Source organism: Lolium rigidum, chromosome 2 (assembly GCF_022539505.1).
Source record: "Lolium rigidum isolate FL_2022 chromosome 2, APGP_CSIRO_Lrig_0.1, whole genome shotgun sequence".
Classification (NCBI taxonomy): Eukaryota; Viridiplantae; Streptophyta; class Magnoliopsida; order Poales; family Poaceae; genus Lolium; species Lolium rigidum.
This window is the reverse complement of record NC_061509.1, coordinates 51,405,436-51,420,384: the sequence shown is the minus strand read 5'-3', so window position 1 is coordinate 51,420,384 and position 14,949 is coordinate 51,405,436. Positions and strand designations below refer to the sequence as shown.

The 14,949-nt window shown below is 40.8% G+C and overlaps 1 protein-coding gene across 1 annotated transcript; it reads left to right on the top strand.

Moving 5' to 3' along the window:
* The first annotated feature begins 5,737 nt into the window (after positions 1-5,737).
* On the top strand, positions 5,738-8,968 carry LOC124689727 (cysteine-rich receptor-like protein kinase 27). Its single transcript, XM_047223209.1, has 6 exons — positions 5,738-5,899; positions 5,979-6,285; positions 6,624-6,951; positions 7,060-7,183; positions 7,993-8,163; positions 8,876-8,968. Exons 1-6 carry the CDS (start codon positions 5,738-5,740, stop codon positions 8,966-8,968), a joined length of 1,185 nt encoding a protein of 394 aa, XP_047079165.1.
* The last annotated feature ends 5,981 nt before the right edge of the window (positions 8,969-14,949 follow it).

Sequence of the window (14,949 nt, the reverse complement as noted above, 5' to 3'; positions counted from 1 at the left end):
CTATTCTGATGTGCTTATTTCTGCACTTGAAACACTAATGGTATATGTTTAAGATAGTTAAATTGATAAGAAAAATATCCATTAATTCGGCCTGGGGATAATTGTTCAGACGTCCTATAAGAAAAGGTCAAGGTTGATACATTTGTATGTCATGGTAGTATTTGGGGTAGAATTTTTTGGTTCTACTTAGGCCTATGAGAACTACATAGATATAATTTATTGCTTTTGTTGTGACATGTATGGCCTTAATGAAGGTAATTTACCTCTCCTTTTACATGTCATGGTGGTATTTGGTGGCCATTACTGAGGTGGGGCTGTTACTGTATTTTTTTTGCAGATCCATGTAGTGCTTTCCATTGGCTCCATTTTCTGCTATATATATGCTTTCACTCGGTGTTGCACTGCTTTATGACCTGATTTTTGGCTGATTGCAGGTTCTAGGATTTAGTAGGTTGCTTCTTGTCTCGTCTTGTACTGGGCTCTGGTTCTGTGCTCTTCTGTTGTGTTGAGGTTGGTCTCTTTCATCTCCTTACTAGGAATGCAAAAATAGAGAATGAAATGCAAAAATAGGGGCACAAGCACTCTGATTTAGGAGGTGCAAAATGGGGCAAGGGCATAGTAGTTCCTGCTGCAGTTGACAATCACGTCATGGTTGCAAAGTCTCATTCGGGAGTGGGTGAATACCTAGAAGCCAAATTATGATGTTGTTCTAAATTTTCAGTTTTCCTGTTGAGATTGTTTCTTTTTACCTGGCCCTTTTCACTTTGCAGGTTCTAGGATTTAGTAGGTTGCTTCTTGTCTTGTCTTGTACCGGGCTCTGGTTCTGTGCTCTTCTGCTGTGTTGAGGTTGGTATCTTTCTTTTCCTTACTAGAAATGCAAAAATAGAGAACCAAATGCAAAAATAGGGGCTCAAGCACTCTGATTTAGGAGGTGCAAAATGGGGCAAGGGCATAGTAGTTCATGCTGCAATTGACAATCATGTCATGGTTGCAAAGTCTAATTGGGAGTGGGTGAATACCTAGAAGCCAAATTATGATGTTGATATTGTTAATTAAAGGCTGCAATCAATAAGAACATAATACTATGCTTGATTCAGGTATTCATGTTAGAGGATTCCTTCTCCTGTAGTCAGGATACCACATATAAAATTCAGATTTGCTTAAAGGAGGCTCCCCACATAATGTCGACTTTGGCCTGCAGTCGAAAGATGCACAGTGCAAATTTTTCAGTACAGGGTGTAATTACTTCCTTCTGATTTACTCTAGCAGCGTGTGCATGGTCGAGAGAAATTAATAGTTTCAGTAATGGGCTGTGTCTTTTGGTGGGTTATTTTGCAGGATAGCTTAGGTATCCAAATAATAATACATTACTTAGTACTGTAGTTGGTGCTAATGGAAAGCTACAAACGAAAAAGACAGCTTAGTTGCAGTTCTATGTTCTCAGTCGTGGACTCATATATAGTATGTCTAATACATGGTAATATAGATAATATAGAAGCAATTGAGTTACTTGATCTGCACCTTAAAGGGAGGAAAGTTGCTCGTTTACTTCTTAATCTTGGAATGTCTGGACCAAATGGGCATGACGATTCATGCAATAGGCAGTATTTGGAAATGTCAATGTTGTCTCAGTGTGTGCACCATGCAATGAGCTTTGGGATATTGTGCCATTGCAATGCATATGTAGTTTATTCCCTCTAGCCTTTTCGCCGTGATATACAGTTGCATTGATAAATTGCTCTTAGGTGAAAATAAAATGTTTCTTTGTTTTGCATGTAGCTGTTGTTGTAGTGGTCAATGAATATTTATCTTATCCATGATATTCCAAGCCATTTGCAACTGTTTTCCGTATAGGGAGTAACATAATGTTTTAGCCTTTATTTCCCTCTCAGTCGTAGACTATGATTATCATCACTCTGCTAGATGACAAACCCAGAGAAGTTTTTCTCCTATTTTTACATGTTGTGATTATCTACTCAGACCTATATAGTAAGTTTTTCCCTTCACACACACACTATTTAGAACCTCGATTTCTTCATATCTCTATGTTGAGATCTTTGATGTTTTAGGTTACAGATTCCATAAGCGTATATAGCAAGAGTATTTTTTTCCCATTTGACTGTTTCTATCATACACGAGGACCCCTTTTGTTCATAACTACATAATTATTCAGGCTGAGATTCTGGAAAATACATGATTAATTAGCAACATGGAACCAAAAAATAAGATGATGATGAGTTCATTACCGTAGGCCCCAGAAGTGAGTTCTCTTATTATATTGTGGTGTACCTTTAGTTTAATTTTTTTTCTTTATCGAATTCAAGATAATTCCGTACTGTGTTGTGAATTGTGATGTCAGGAGCGTGTGGATTCTGGGGTGATAGATATATTGTGTTCGCCTGATCCTTAGGATGGGGTGTCGATGGGAGTCATTTATTTCTGATGGAATGACAATCTGATATATATCTTGGTAGTTACAAATGCTACCCTTTTGCTTTGGTCCTGGTAAGAATTGATGCTTACCTTGGTTTTATCCCCTTATTGCCTATTTATGGTAGGTGTGGTCGATGGATCAAAAAATTGCTCGATGGAAGCCTAAGGCATGCTTGATCCTTTCTTATGTGAGGGCTTGTTTCACTTCAGGTTTTCTTCCATCTATTATTGATAGACCAGATGCATGTAACCATGTTACCTTAAATTATCTGCTTGTGTTAATTGAAAAAAAGATTTTAGGACATTTTATGTTCCCTGCCTACATTTTCAATGCAAAATTTTTGGTGGTTTGTCCGTTCTTCTATTTGAAAATTCAAAGCACTCCGTATTAATGCATTCTCTATCTTCTGATGTGCTGGCAATTAAACTAAGCAGCGATATATGTACTACACATGCTTCTGGCAGAGCGTGATTAGAAGGTTAATCCCGTATTTTTGTTTGGAACATTAGTCCTTTTATCGATTGTAAGTATTGGGGGCATGCTTGGATAATTTCCTGATGTATTTTGTATTGTTCTGACCTATGCTTGTATCTAAACGTGTTGTCTATTGTTCTCACCGATACATGTATTTTGTATAACATTTGACTGTAAGAGTTACTTATGGCTGCTCTAATCAATTTTAAGAGTTACATATATGCTTTTAGAGTTTTTTATCTGTTGATAGAATAGATTGGCTGGCTTCTTATGCATTGAAATAACATTGAACCTCTTTCTGCATGATACTGACATGTATGTATTGTTATGTACTGGGGTGCACCAGTGGATATATGTTTGTCGACTATTTTGTGCTTATGGTGAATTCTTGTGACTGAATATTTCAACATTGATATATCATCTGCTTCTACTTTCTGTTAATTGTTTTATAACTATTTTACTCGAGGCCTCTAATCCTCCTAACAGAAAATGACTAGCCCAGCCGCACCACTGTGTGACTGCATGAACCTTTGAATTACCCCAACCTCTAACTATTTGACCCATTTGATAGTTGTATCTACAACTGGTACCAATCTTTTTTCTAACATTTTCATTTTCCTGTCATGTGAAGTGCTCTCTATGTTAGTTAGGCATAAAGTAGATACCCAAGATATATTTAGAACATGTTTGGTAATGAGTCCATTCCAGGTTATAGATTTTGCTTTCAAACTTTTATCCTTCAAATGTATTTCGTTTTCTCCAACCTCTTTAATTGTGTCCATGGAGCTTGCTGAACTGTGGTTCTTATGTAACAGCGAGACCCTTCAGTTATGTTGTAAAATCCTTAATTATTGGAGCCATTCATATGCATGTACCAGTGCATGAAGGAAGAAGATTTTCTTGTATTACTTTATGACTTATTCTCATTGACCATTGAATGGTGCACCCATATTTGCTCTTCGGACACAATGCACATAGAGATGAATCTCTTAGTGTTGATTCTTTGAACATATACTTACGTGGTTATGATATATTGAGCATTTCTATTATGCACTTGTATTATTGTTTCCTCCGAGCTTCAGAAAGTCTTATCTTGTTTTGTTGTTTTTCCCAGTTTATAAATGATCATCCATAAGGTTCAGCGAGCTCAAGCAGCAAGCAACCAATACGAGAAGACTTAGTAGTTCATCTTCGTTTTAAGATGCAACAAGCATCTGCTATGGTTTCTGAAACGGCGCCATTCTTTTCAACGCTGCAAAATAATCTGGACAAACTTTCCTGAGTTTGGATGGAAACAAATGAAGTAATGAGAATTTAGAATAATTTATTTTGTGGCAATCTTTGTGAATTTGGTATTTTTTCCCATGCCTAATAACACTTTGGTATTTAGGTCTTTGGGCTTATGTGTGTTTCTGCGTGTACTGTCATGTGTAGTGAATCTAAACATTATTTCATTTAAGTGCCAAAGTAACTTATTATTGACTTATGCACATGGAGCAACCAATTAGTGTAAAACTTATGGCTTGATTAATGTCCTGCTTTGACGCAACGGGCATCTATGAATGGAAAATTTGCCATCATATAAGTTCCTCGGATTGTATTAAACCACGCATGAAAAGTATAATATACAGATGAAATGAAAAATGGCAGAATTGCTATCCTATAAGATCCTGCCTTGAATTACCATCCTATAAGATTTCGGCTTGATTTGAAAATAAGTGATCGACTTTAGCACTATGGTCTTGGGTTTTTCATTGAAAAATATATGAGCTACTGTTTCGCATTTGCCTTTGCGCTAAAATGGTCATATCTTATTGCAGCATATTGATAGAATGTTGTGTCTACAATTATAATAAATCAGTTACATTTTAAGATAATTATTAATACTAAGATAAGCTATAACTTATAATTTAAATTTTGCTTGGATTTTGCCATTTGCGCGATAGCGCAACGGGTCATCTAGTATTTCTAATAACCGGCATGTGCCTCCTCCCCCTATAACTCCGGCCCAGCAAGTTGCCAAACGAGGAGGCGAGGCAACCGAGGCAGCTTAATTAGTGTGGAAATGGTGTCATTAGGTGGGATGCGCTGCTGATGCTGCTGGTGGTACATACGCTCACCTAGAGGCAGATCAGTTACAGTGAGTGAAGCACGTACACGGTAACCCTTGTCTCAAAGTGCCGTTGACCTGATAGGCTCATCCCCTCCTCCTGCTTCACTAGGCAGCTGGTAAATCTGAATCTCCACTAGACGCATCGTTCAGATAGTATTACTTGCCAGTGTCTTTTCATTGATCCCCTCCTTGCTCTTGCAGATGCGCTTTTTCTCGATAGCTTCAGTTTGAGAAGCTTATGGGGATCTGCTGTGTGCTGACGAATCATTGATCGCAGCTCTCTCCCACTAGTTTGCAGCAGCCAAGCGGAGAGAGGGTCCTTCCGAGCCGCAGAAGTACGTGCCCTATGCCGGTTCCTAGTTTGAATAAGCACAAGCTTGGAGCCAAGCAGTTCCATCTCTAGCTGGTCTGCTGCATCTTTCATTTTCCTCTGCGTGTTGCCCGCAATGGTCCTCATCGTTCTGGTGCATTCTCAGTTCTAATGGCTGCACATATTACTGTTTCTGGAGGGGGCCTTCGAATCCTTCCTGCTGTAATAATTTCGCATGGTAGTAATTTCTCATAGTAGTACATACTCTCTGATCTCAATTAGTTGAGTCGGAGAAAGTACAATTAAATTGTACTAAATCCGAGTCAAATAAATGGGATTGGAGGGAGTATATACTAGTAATGAGTTTGCTCTTGTTTCAGGTTAATTACATACATACTAACTGCAAATGGAACGTAAGGCTAGTACTGCGCGAAGTGACCTAGAGCAGCTGTTAGTCGATGAAACTGCAGAGCCCAAGGCGCTGCCATTATCACTTTTGGAGGACATCACAGGTGATTTTTCAGCTGACCAAGAGATTGGAAGAGGTGGATTTGCAGTGGTTTATAAGGTACTTACACAAATGTTTTCCAACCTTAATCGCGTTTGATTTCAAAACTCAAAGCGATGCTAACATCTGCGAGTGATAGGGAATACTTGGCGATAGGGCTGTCGCTGTGAAGAGACTGTCCAACGCTCTCATGGATGAAACGAAATTCCACAGAGAGGTTGAATGCCTGATGCAGGTAAAGCACAAAAATGTTGTAAGATTCCTTGGATATTGTGCCGACAGGCAAGGAAATATGGAAAGGTACAATGGGAAATTGGTCATGGCAGATGTCCACCAAAGATTACTTTGCTTCGAGTATATAACTAAAGGGGGTCTTGATAAGTATATCATCGGTACGACCATGTGGCCTCTAACTTTTATATTTGTTTTGTCTTTTATACTGCAAAGTTTGGTATATACCATATAACATCTACTACCTCCATCCCAAAGATTAAGGCTTATATTTTTTTAAAAAAAAGTCAAACCAAGTAAAATTTGATCAAACGTTTAGAACAATCTATCAACAAATATAATATTTTGTAAATACCATATAAAAATACATTTCATTATCTATTTAATGATATTAATTTTCTATTTTGCATGTTAATGATTTTTGGTAAAGCTAAGTCAAACTTGACATAGTTTGGCTTTCTAAAAATAATACGTATAAGTTTTAAGCTTTGAGATGGAGGTAGTAATAGTTCCTCTGATTCATATTACCTGACTCAACTTTATTTATATATAGATGTATCTAGTCAACATACGCGTCAGATACAACTATATCTAGTTAAAGTTGAGTCAATTAATTTAAATTGGAAGGAGTATTATAATAAGTGTTTATGCTCTCCCTTTGTAGATACACATCGTGAGTGGAGAATGTGCTATACAATAATCATAGGGATTTGTGAGGGTCTACAGTACCTTCATGAAAATCATATTGTTCATTTGGATCTCAAACCTGCCAATATACTCCTCGACAATAATATGATACCAAAAATTACGGATTTTGGACTATCAAGATGCTTCGACGAAAATCAGAGCCAGGATATTACCAAAAGTGTACTAGGAACGATGTAAGCTAACTAAAATCCTCTTGGAAGCTCCAGTCATTGTGTTGTGTGATTCAAACTTTGCACTCTCTTTGTACGTTAATTGATTATACACTTTATATTTTCATTCAGTGGTTATATGGCATTAGAACTTCGTCAAGGGGGTGTAATCGCACGCAGCTCTGACTTGTTTAGTCTTGGTGTTATTATCATCGAAATACTGACCGGACAGAAGGGGTATCAAGCTACTGAGGATGTAAGAACAAATATTCTTACAAAGATTAAAGCTCAGTTTTATTTTTGACTAAAAAGGATAGACTTTAAATAATATTTGCACTGCTAGCTCGCATATTTCTATTACATTTCATTTTATGATATCGCATAATAGTATTTCTGGAAGCAGCGGAAAGCACAATCTAGTAGGAGAAAATGAAGGTAAAATGGGCAAACATGAACTTAGTCATCATGGGGAATAAATAGAAACTCATAAGGTATACAAGCACCCCAAGTCTTTGATGGTAAAAGATGGAAATCTATGAAGGAGACTGGCGGTGCTAAAAAATGCTCCATCTCCACACAAATTAAATCATAGCAGTTCAGTATTAAGTCTATTTTTAATAAGTTTTCCCTTGTTTATAGAAAAATATCAACTTATAAAATACCAAATCTATACATTATACTTTTATACCCATCATGAAACATGTATTCATAGTATGTTCATGTGATTTTAGTGAATGTTTAGAAGTCAAATTATAAAATTGGCAAACATAAAAGTGTAACTTAGGACAAAACTCAAAGGTAGAAAATTATGAAAGCATACAAATAAATATAATTGCATAGTTATTGTTTGCAAGAAGGATTTTACCTTTTATTTCTACATGTTTTGGTCGAACGTGAAACTGAAATTTAGATGGCGTGATATCTTAGTTGAATCTATTGAGATACAACTCTTTACAGTTTTGGTTAGTTAGATGATTAAGCTTATGTTACACATTTGACTTTCCGGTATATAAAAATGTTGCCGATCCATTTCATGCTCCATAACTCACCACTGCCATCTTTAAGGTACTTGAAAGTTGGAGTGATAGGCTGGAGGGATCAGAACGAGACGCACTACTTGAACAAATACGAGTATGCTACGAGACAGCTTTAGAGTGCATAGACTTCAATCCAAAGAAGAGACCACCTAGTGCACAAAATATAATTGATAGGCTTCATCTAATGGAAAGTATTCCGGTATGTTCAAAATTTAAAAGTTCATGTATTTGCTTCTTTATGAATTCCGTGTTGCTACATATACCACTGAGATGCTTTCACCGGAACCATCTGACTGCTAGAGTATGAGCTTTGGTGCATGGGGAACATGGCTAGGACTAGGAGTCCCATACACTTGTTGTTTTACAGACGCATCCCTCTTTCAACACTGAACCTTTTTTCTGCATATTTTCTCCGTTCGGAAACAAGTGACTCGAACTGTTGTCTAGATTTACACGTATCTACACTCCAAAATGTGTTTACATATATGTCTAGACCCGAGTCACTTATTCCGGACGAAGGAAGTACTATGATTAGTCCGTATTAGTAATAGTTCTATTACTTTTGGTACTCAAATAATTTTAAGTTTGGCCATCAGTATAGGAATACTTAACAACAAAGGTAAACCACTAAATTATTATCAATGTATCTGTTGTTAGAATATTTTAAAACGAGGACAAAAGCTTTGCCTATTCAATTGATTAAGATAGAAGTTTTACAAGAATGTAAAAGGTTTATGACATAATACAAGTTTACTCTCCCGGTATCAAATTACCCAAATTTTTAGCACTGGCTAATACCCATAAACTAGCCTCCTTTTTTTTCTTAACAAACATGACTTGCGAGGGAGTGCGCTTGTTCGTGAACACTCTATCATTTCGTTCATTCCATATCTCCTAAATGATGAGCATAGATAGAGAGGCCGGACATTACTTTGTGGTTTTGTCCCGTGGACATCATGTTCCACCACTCCGGGAATGAGTGGTCCGCCAAAATGTTTGTGTGAAGTCCGGGGATGCCCAACAAATCTTTAGTCTTCTCCCAAAGACGTAAGGTGAGGCGATAATGAACGAAGAGATGGTAAACGGACTCGTTACATTGCTTGCATAAGGGGCAAAGACCGCAATTAGCCCACCCCCGCTTAGCCAAGCGGCCGGCGGTCCAAATCCTATTTTGATTAGCAAGCCAAACTTTTTCTTCGGCGGCGTCCACGCCTTCCAAACCGACTTGTATAACCTTGAGAGGGTGGACCCCGAAAATTGTACTTCATAGGCAGACTTTGTTGTGTATTGACCACTCGTAGTGAGCCTCTAAGTAATGTCATCCTCCATGGTCTCATTAAGTTGGATATTGTCGACGAGACTCCAAAGCTCCACAAATTGGGATAAGTGGTCCAAAGAGAAATCTTGCTCCAAGTCAACTTTATGCACCCATGTATTGCCATGTAAAGTTTGAGCCACTTTCCAATTCATCCGTTTGGAGGAGGCAAAGATTAGCGGCGCAATATCAATTGGCTTCTCCCCTCTAGCCATGGAGCATGCCAAAAGGGAGTCTTCATTCCATTCTCAACCGTGCTGATTGTAGCGGCATAGAATAAATCCATATCTTCCTCCATGCAAGGATTGCCGGAGCCCACCCAAATTTTGCTAGGGTCTTTCCATTCTAACCAAGGCCATCTAAGACGAAGGGCCATTGCGAAAATGTCCATGTGGAGGATTCCAAGGCCACCAATCTTCTTTGGACGACAATCCATTTTCCAATTCACTTTGCACTTTGTGCCCGTAGTGTTCTCCTTGGCCGACCAAAGGAAGGCACACTCAATCTTATTGATGAAAGTGAGGGTGCTCGCCAGGATGGAAAGGGGTGCCAAGTAGTAGATAGCTTGAGAGGCAATCACCGACTTAACTAAGGCGGAGCGGATGGCCATAGTGATGTATTTCCCATTCCAGGTGGGAAGCTTCCTGGCGCATTTATCCTCCAAATGTTGAATGTCTTTTCTCCTCAAACACCTAACCGTGAGTGGAGCCCCAAGGTAACGAAGCGGGAATGATTCTCTTTTCGCTGGGATCCCAAGGAGGATGTCATCAAGGTTCAAGTAGCCACATCTTATTGGGACGACGGAGATTTTTTTGGAAGTTTTTGCATAGCCCGGTGACCTTCCCAAAGTCATGTAGAATGCAAGCGAGGTTTGGCTATCTTCCTTTATTGGCGCAACAAAGATCGCCGTATCATCCACATAAAGAGATGTGCGAAGGATAGTGCCTCTCCCTCGAAGTTTGTGAAGAATACCGTGGCTCATCGCCCTTTTCAAAACTCGAGCAAGCGTGTCAATAGCGAGAACAAAAAGTAGCAGCGAAAGAGGGTCCCCTTGCCGCAGCCCAGTTCCGTGACGAATGGGGTAGCCGCCACCCTGTTGAGGAGCACCCATGAGGAAGCGGTGGTGAGGAGCGCCACAATCCAATTCTGAATACGAGCCGAGAAGCCTCTCTTTTCAAGAAGATCAACAAGGTATCCCAATGAATAGATTCAAAAGCCTTCCGAATGTCGAGCTTGAAAAGGAGAGCCGGGGTCTTATTCTTGTAAAATCTAGTGGCAAGATTTTTGACGTATAGAAAGTTGGCGTGAATGCTTCACTTTTTGATGAAAGCACTTTGGGAATCGAAGACAAGCTAATCCATGAAAGGTCCCAACCGGTTGGAAAGCATATTGGTAACAATCTTTGCAATGGCGTGAATCAAGCTAATGGGTCGATAACTGGAAATCTCCTCGGCGCCCTCCTTTTTTGGCAACAAGGCAATGTTTGCGAAATTGAGCCAATGGAAATTTTCCACATGAAGACTCCCAAAAGGTTGGACGACGTTCATCACCTCCACTTTTATTATGTCCCAACTCCTCTTGAAGAAGTGACCGATGAACCCATCCAGCCCCGGTGCTTTATCGCCGAGCATTTGCGCAATTGCCCCTTTACCTCCTCCTCGGTGAATGGGTCCCCAAGAGAGGTCCGGTGATGCGAAGTTGAACTCAGCCCAATTGAAGTCGTGGCTACTAGGCTCCCTTCTTCCCATAACAGATTTGAAGTGTTCGAAGATGATTTTGTCTTTGTCCCCGTGGTCGGTCACCCAACCATTGTTTTTTAAGCCGGTGTATGTGGTTCTTTCTTCGCCTAGCATTGACTGGCATATGGAAGAATTTGTATGAGCATCTCCCTCCTTGATGTTGGAAATTCATGCACATTGCTTCTTTCTAGCCCTCTCCACCACGGCGAGTGCAATGACTTTCCTCTTTAATCGATCAAGAAGGTTTATTTCCTCGGAGAAAAGTTTCCTATCCTCTTGGACCATGTCAAAATGTAGGATGACAAGAAGAGCCGCATGCAATAACACCTTTGTGCTGGAGTAGATGCCCTTCCCCCATTTGTGGAGGCATTTCCCCGTTTCTCTCAACTTGTGGAAGAGAATTTGGCATGGGTCGGTGTGAGTGGAAGGCGTGTCCCATGCCTTTTTCACAACATAATTGAAACCCGGAAGTCTAATCCAAAAGTTTTCGAACTTGAAGGATCTAGGCCTCTTCAGGCCGCTATCATCGGCGAGTAAGAGGGGACAGTGATCTGAGAGCAATGAGGAAAGGGCGTAAAGGACATGGGTGTGAAAGCGGAAGTCCCATTCCGCGTTGTAATAGAAAACGTCTAGCTTGCATAAGGTTGGGTTTTCTCTTTCCTTTGACCACATAGATCTACGGTTTTGCAAATGGATCTCGTTTAACTCACAAGTTTGCAGGGCGTCTCTAAAACGAATCATGCGGCTTCGGTTGACATTTCCTTAGTTCTTGCCTCTTGCTTTTCTAATTTGGCTGAAATCGCCAAGAGCAAGCCAACGCACCCCTTGCGGAGGCTTTAGGTTGATGAGCTTGGTGAATAATTGATCCTTTAGGTCATAGTCCGTTGGCCCATAGACGGTGGTAATTTTGAAGTCTCCATTATCAGTTAAGTTGATCAAGTGGACATCCGAAGACAGGCAGAAGTCTGAGACGACAATATTTGAAACCGTCACCATGGACTCATCCCAAAGGAGAAGGATCCCATCCCAGGTACCATTTGTCGGTTTTTCGACAAAGCTTTTGAGACGGTTTCCGCTGATACAACAAGCATCAAAAGCCGAAACGGAATGCAGCTAGATGATAAAATGGATGATGGTTTACACACTTACCGATATCGAATCAGTATCAAGCTGGGCATTCCTAGATTGGAACCAAAACAAGAAAATCATAAAACTGACACATCCTGCAGAAAAGTGAAAAGAGATTTTCATTATACTAAAATGCTCTAAAACAGTAGGTGACCATTTTAGGTACTATCTTCACTTATTAAGCCATTGAAGAGATAGACAAGGTGATGAGAAGCATGATACCAAATGCTGCTCCACATCCAGATGGCTCATCTATTAGATTTTTACAGCTTTATGACCTCCGCCCATTCATTTCACGCGCGGAGAGGCAACGAAGTTAAGTGGAGCAGCCGCGACACGAAGTTCCTTACCTTAGCTGGATCTCGCTGGTGCCACCTAAACGGTAGATATAAATGACGGATGTCCGACGCCGGAGCCTTTTGTATGAAAAAATCTAAGTGCTAAACCATATCCTTCTCACGGGTAATCTTCTACTCAAGCTCTATCTCTCATATAGAATTGGATCTAAGAGACAATGATCAAAACCCATCCAGCAATCTTCTCTCTTCAAAGAAAGTGTCAAAAGCGCTTTTCCTAAACAAGCAATACGACACCTCATCTTCAGAGGGACTCGATTCTTCTAGTTATCTTTGGGCTCTTCTCTTCTTCTTTAGCAATGTGTGCATCCAGATTTTCCTCTAGATAGTAGTTTTGTGCGGTCTCTAATGTACGAATTTAGCTACTGATTGATTTTTTTCAATAAAGAGAATATATTAATATTAAAAGATACCAATCACATTCAGCCTTTGCAACAACGCCCCAACCTAGTGGCGGAACGGATGCACATAACAAAAAAGAGTAAAGAAAACTAACAAAAAAGGTCCCGCTACAGCATTTCAGACCTAGCAACAACAATACAACCACCACCGTGACAATACCTGAAATACAGACTCTCCAAAAGTGACGCCTCCAAGAAGAAAACAGTGCACTAGCGCCGTTGTCGCCCAACCAAAAGGTATTAGGTTTTCACCTTGAAGATAGTACCCACTCTCGAAACAATGCCTCCATCAAGGTCAGTGCTAGACACAACCAGTTATGGCCAGATCTTGAATTTTCACCCTGAGAGGTAAGACTCTGAACTTCACCTGTGTTGTTGCACCCACATGCATACCGCTGCAGAGCCCGAAACGCCAAGCAAATCCCTCAGCATCACGGAGACTCGGACCTCCTTTAGCTATTCCACCAATCCGGCCTTCATGATATTCATTCTTCTGATTTCACCATGGACCAAAGAGTCACCTGGTGTAAACACATAATAAAGCTTCGCGTCGCTCCCTCTGGAACCAAACGGTCGGAATAAAAACATGGGTGCGTGCGACCGAATAACACCCGATTTAGCAAACTCTAGGCAAAGATGCACTTTTACATTCGCCGGCGGAGCTTTCCGCAACTCATCTATCCAGCCAGATCAAGGCAAACTGATCTCCGGAAGATCTTCATCTTCGCTTATGAGAAACCCGAGGACCGCCACCAAAAACAAAGCAAGACCAGCAGCCCCCGCGTCGCCAGTCCCTCCTACCGGATCACCAGGGAAGAGGACGGCGGCGCGGATCATGCGTACCACCGCCGAACCATCATCGGGGGCGGAGGCCGCCACCGCTCCACCAAATCCTTCATGGCTACCGACGGAGAGCCTCAGGCCCCGGCCAAGTAGTCGTGCCGCCCGGCTTCCTCCACTGGTGCTTCGTCACCTCCCATGGAACACCGTCGTGGAAACCCTCTCCTCTCCCTCGTCATTCGACGGATGGGCTGTCGCCACTGCCGCTAGGACTGGGGCCGGGGCCGGGGGCGTGGCCGAAGCCGAGGCCGAAGCCGAGGCCGAGGCCGGGGCCGGAGCCGGGGTCATGGCTGGAGCCGGGGCAGAGGCCGGATCCGGGGCCGAGGCCAGATCCGGGGCCGAGGCCGGTAGCAGCGGCGGCTGTGGGGCGGCGGTCGGGGGGCGGTTGTGGGGCGCGGGGCGAGCGCATCCTCTGCCGCCGCCTGCGAGGAGGGCGGGAGAGGAGGAGGTAGGGTTAGGTAGCTACTGATTGAATATATGCAAGTGAAATTTGTATATTAATTGTGAAATTAATTTATAGCTATTAGTTGTTATTTAGTACTCGGCGACATGTTCGAATATCTGCAACTAATATGATTTCCATTGAGCTTGGAAATAATAATGTTTGGAGTTCCTTCATGTAGAATGATTTTATTTAAGAAAAACTTCTCAATTTTTTTGGGAGAAATTTAATTTGGCTCCTGGATGCATATGCGTCCTACACCAAAAAAAATTCTAATTGTCAAAAAATTCTTAAAAAAAATCGCATGTACATCTCGATAAACTATATGTGTTCGTTCTGGTATTTTTTTTATGGTGGATGTAAAAAAGACTAAGCATATGTCATAAACAACCTTATTTTTAGCATCAATTTTTTTATCTTTTTTACACAGCCCAAACAACAAATTGATTTTTCATGAAAAGACTTTGTGCGCAGATAGCCTGTAAAAATGTACAAGTGATTTTTCCATTTGATTCTTTTACATTTCATATATCAAAGATGAATTTTGAAATAAAGAAAGCATATGCATCCCAAGTGCCAAAACGTCACTGCCAATCTATTTTGTATGTTTCCCAACAAATATGCCAGTATGCGGCAAGTTAAAATTTTGAACATGATTTTTACGTTTCTTCCCGTCCATTTTTCTTTCTTTCTCAATATATTGTACGTATTTAAGAAGACTAACGCATGGCTCTGCCACTGCTGGGCAGGCTGCCGGAGGCCAG

Excerpts from the sequence above, each read along its gene's own strand:
- LOC124689727 (XM_047223209.1), top strand. The coding sequence starts at position 5,738 with ATGGAACGTAAGGCTAGTACTGCGCGAAGTGACCTAGAGCAGCTGTTA. Across the intron at positions 5,900-5,978 it reads GATTTGCAGTGGTTTATAAG|GGAATACTTGGCGATAGGGC; the intron begins GTACTTACACAA and ends TGCGAGTGATAG. Across the intron at positions 7,184-7,992 it reads GGTATCAAGCTACTGAGGAT|GTACTTGAAAGTTGGAGTGA; the intron begins GTAAGAACAAAT and ends GCCATCTTTAAG.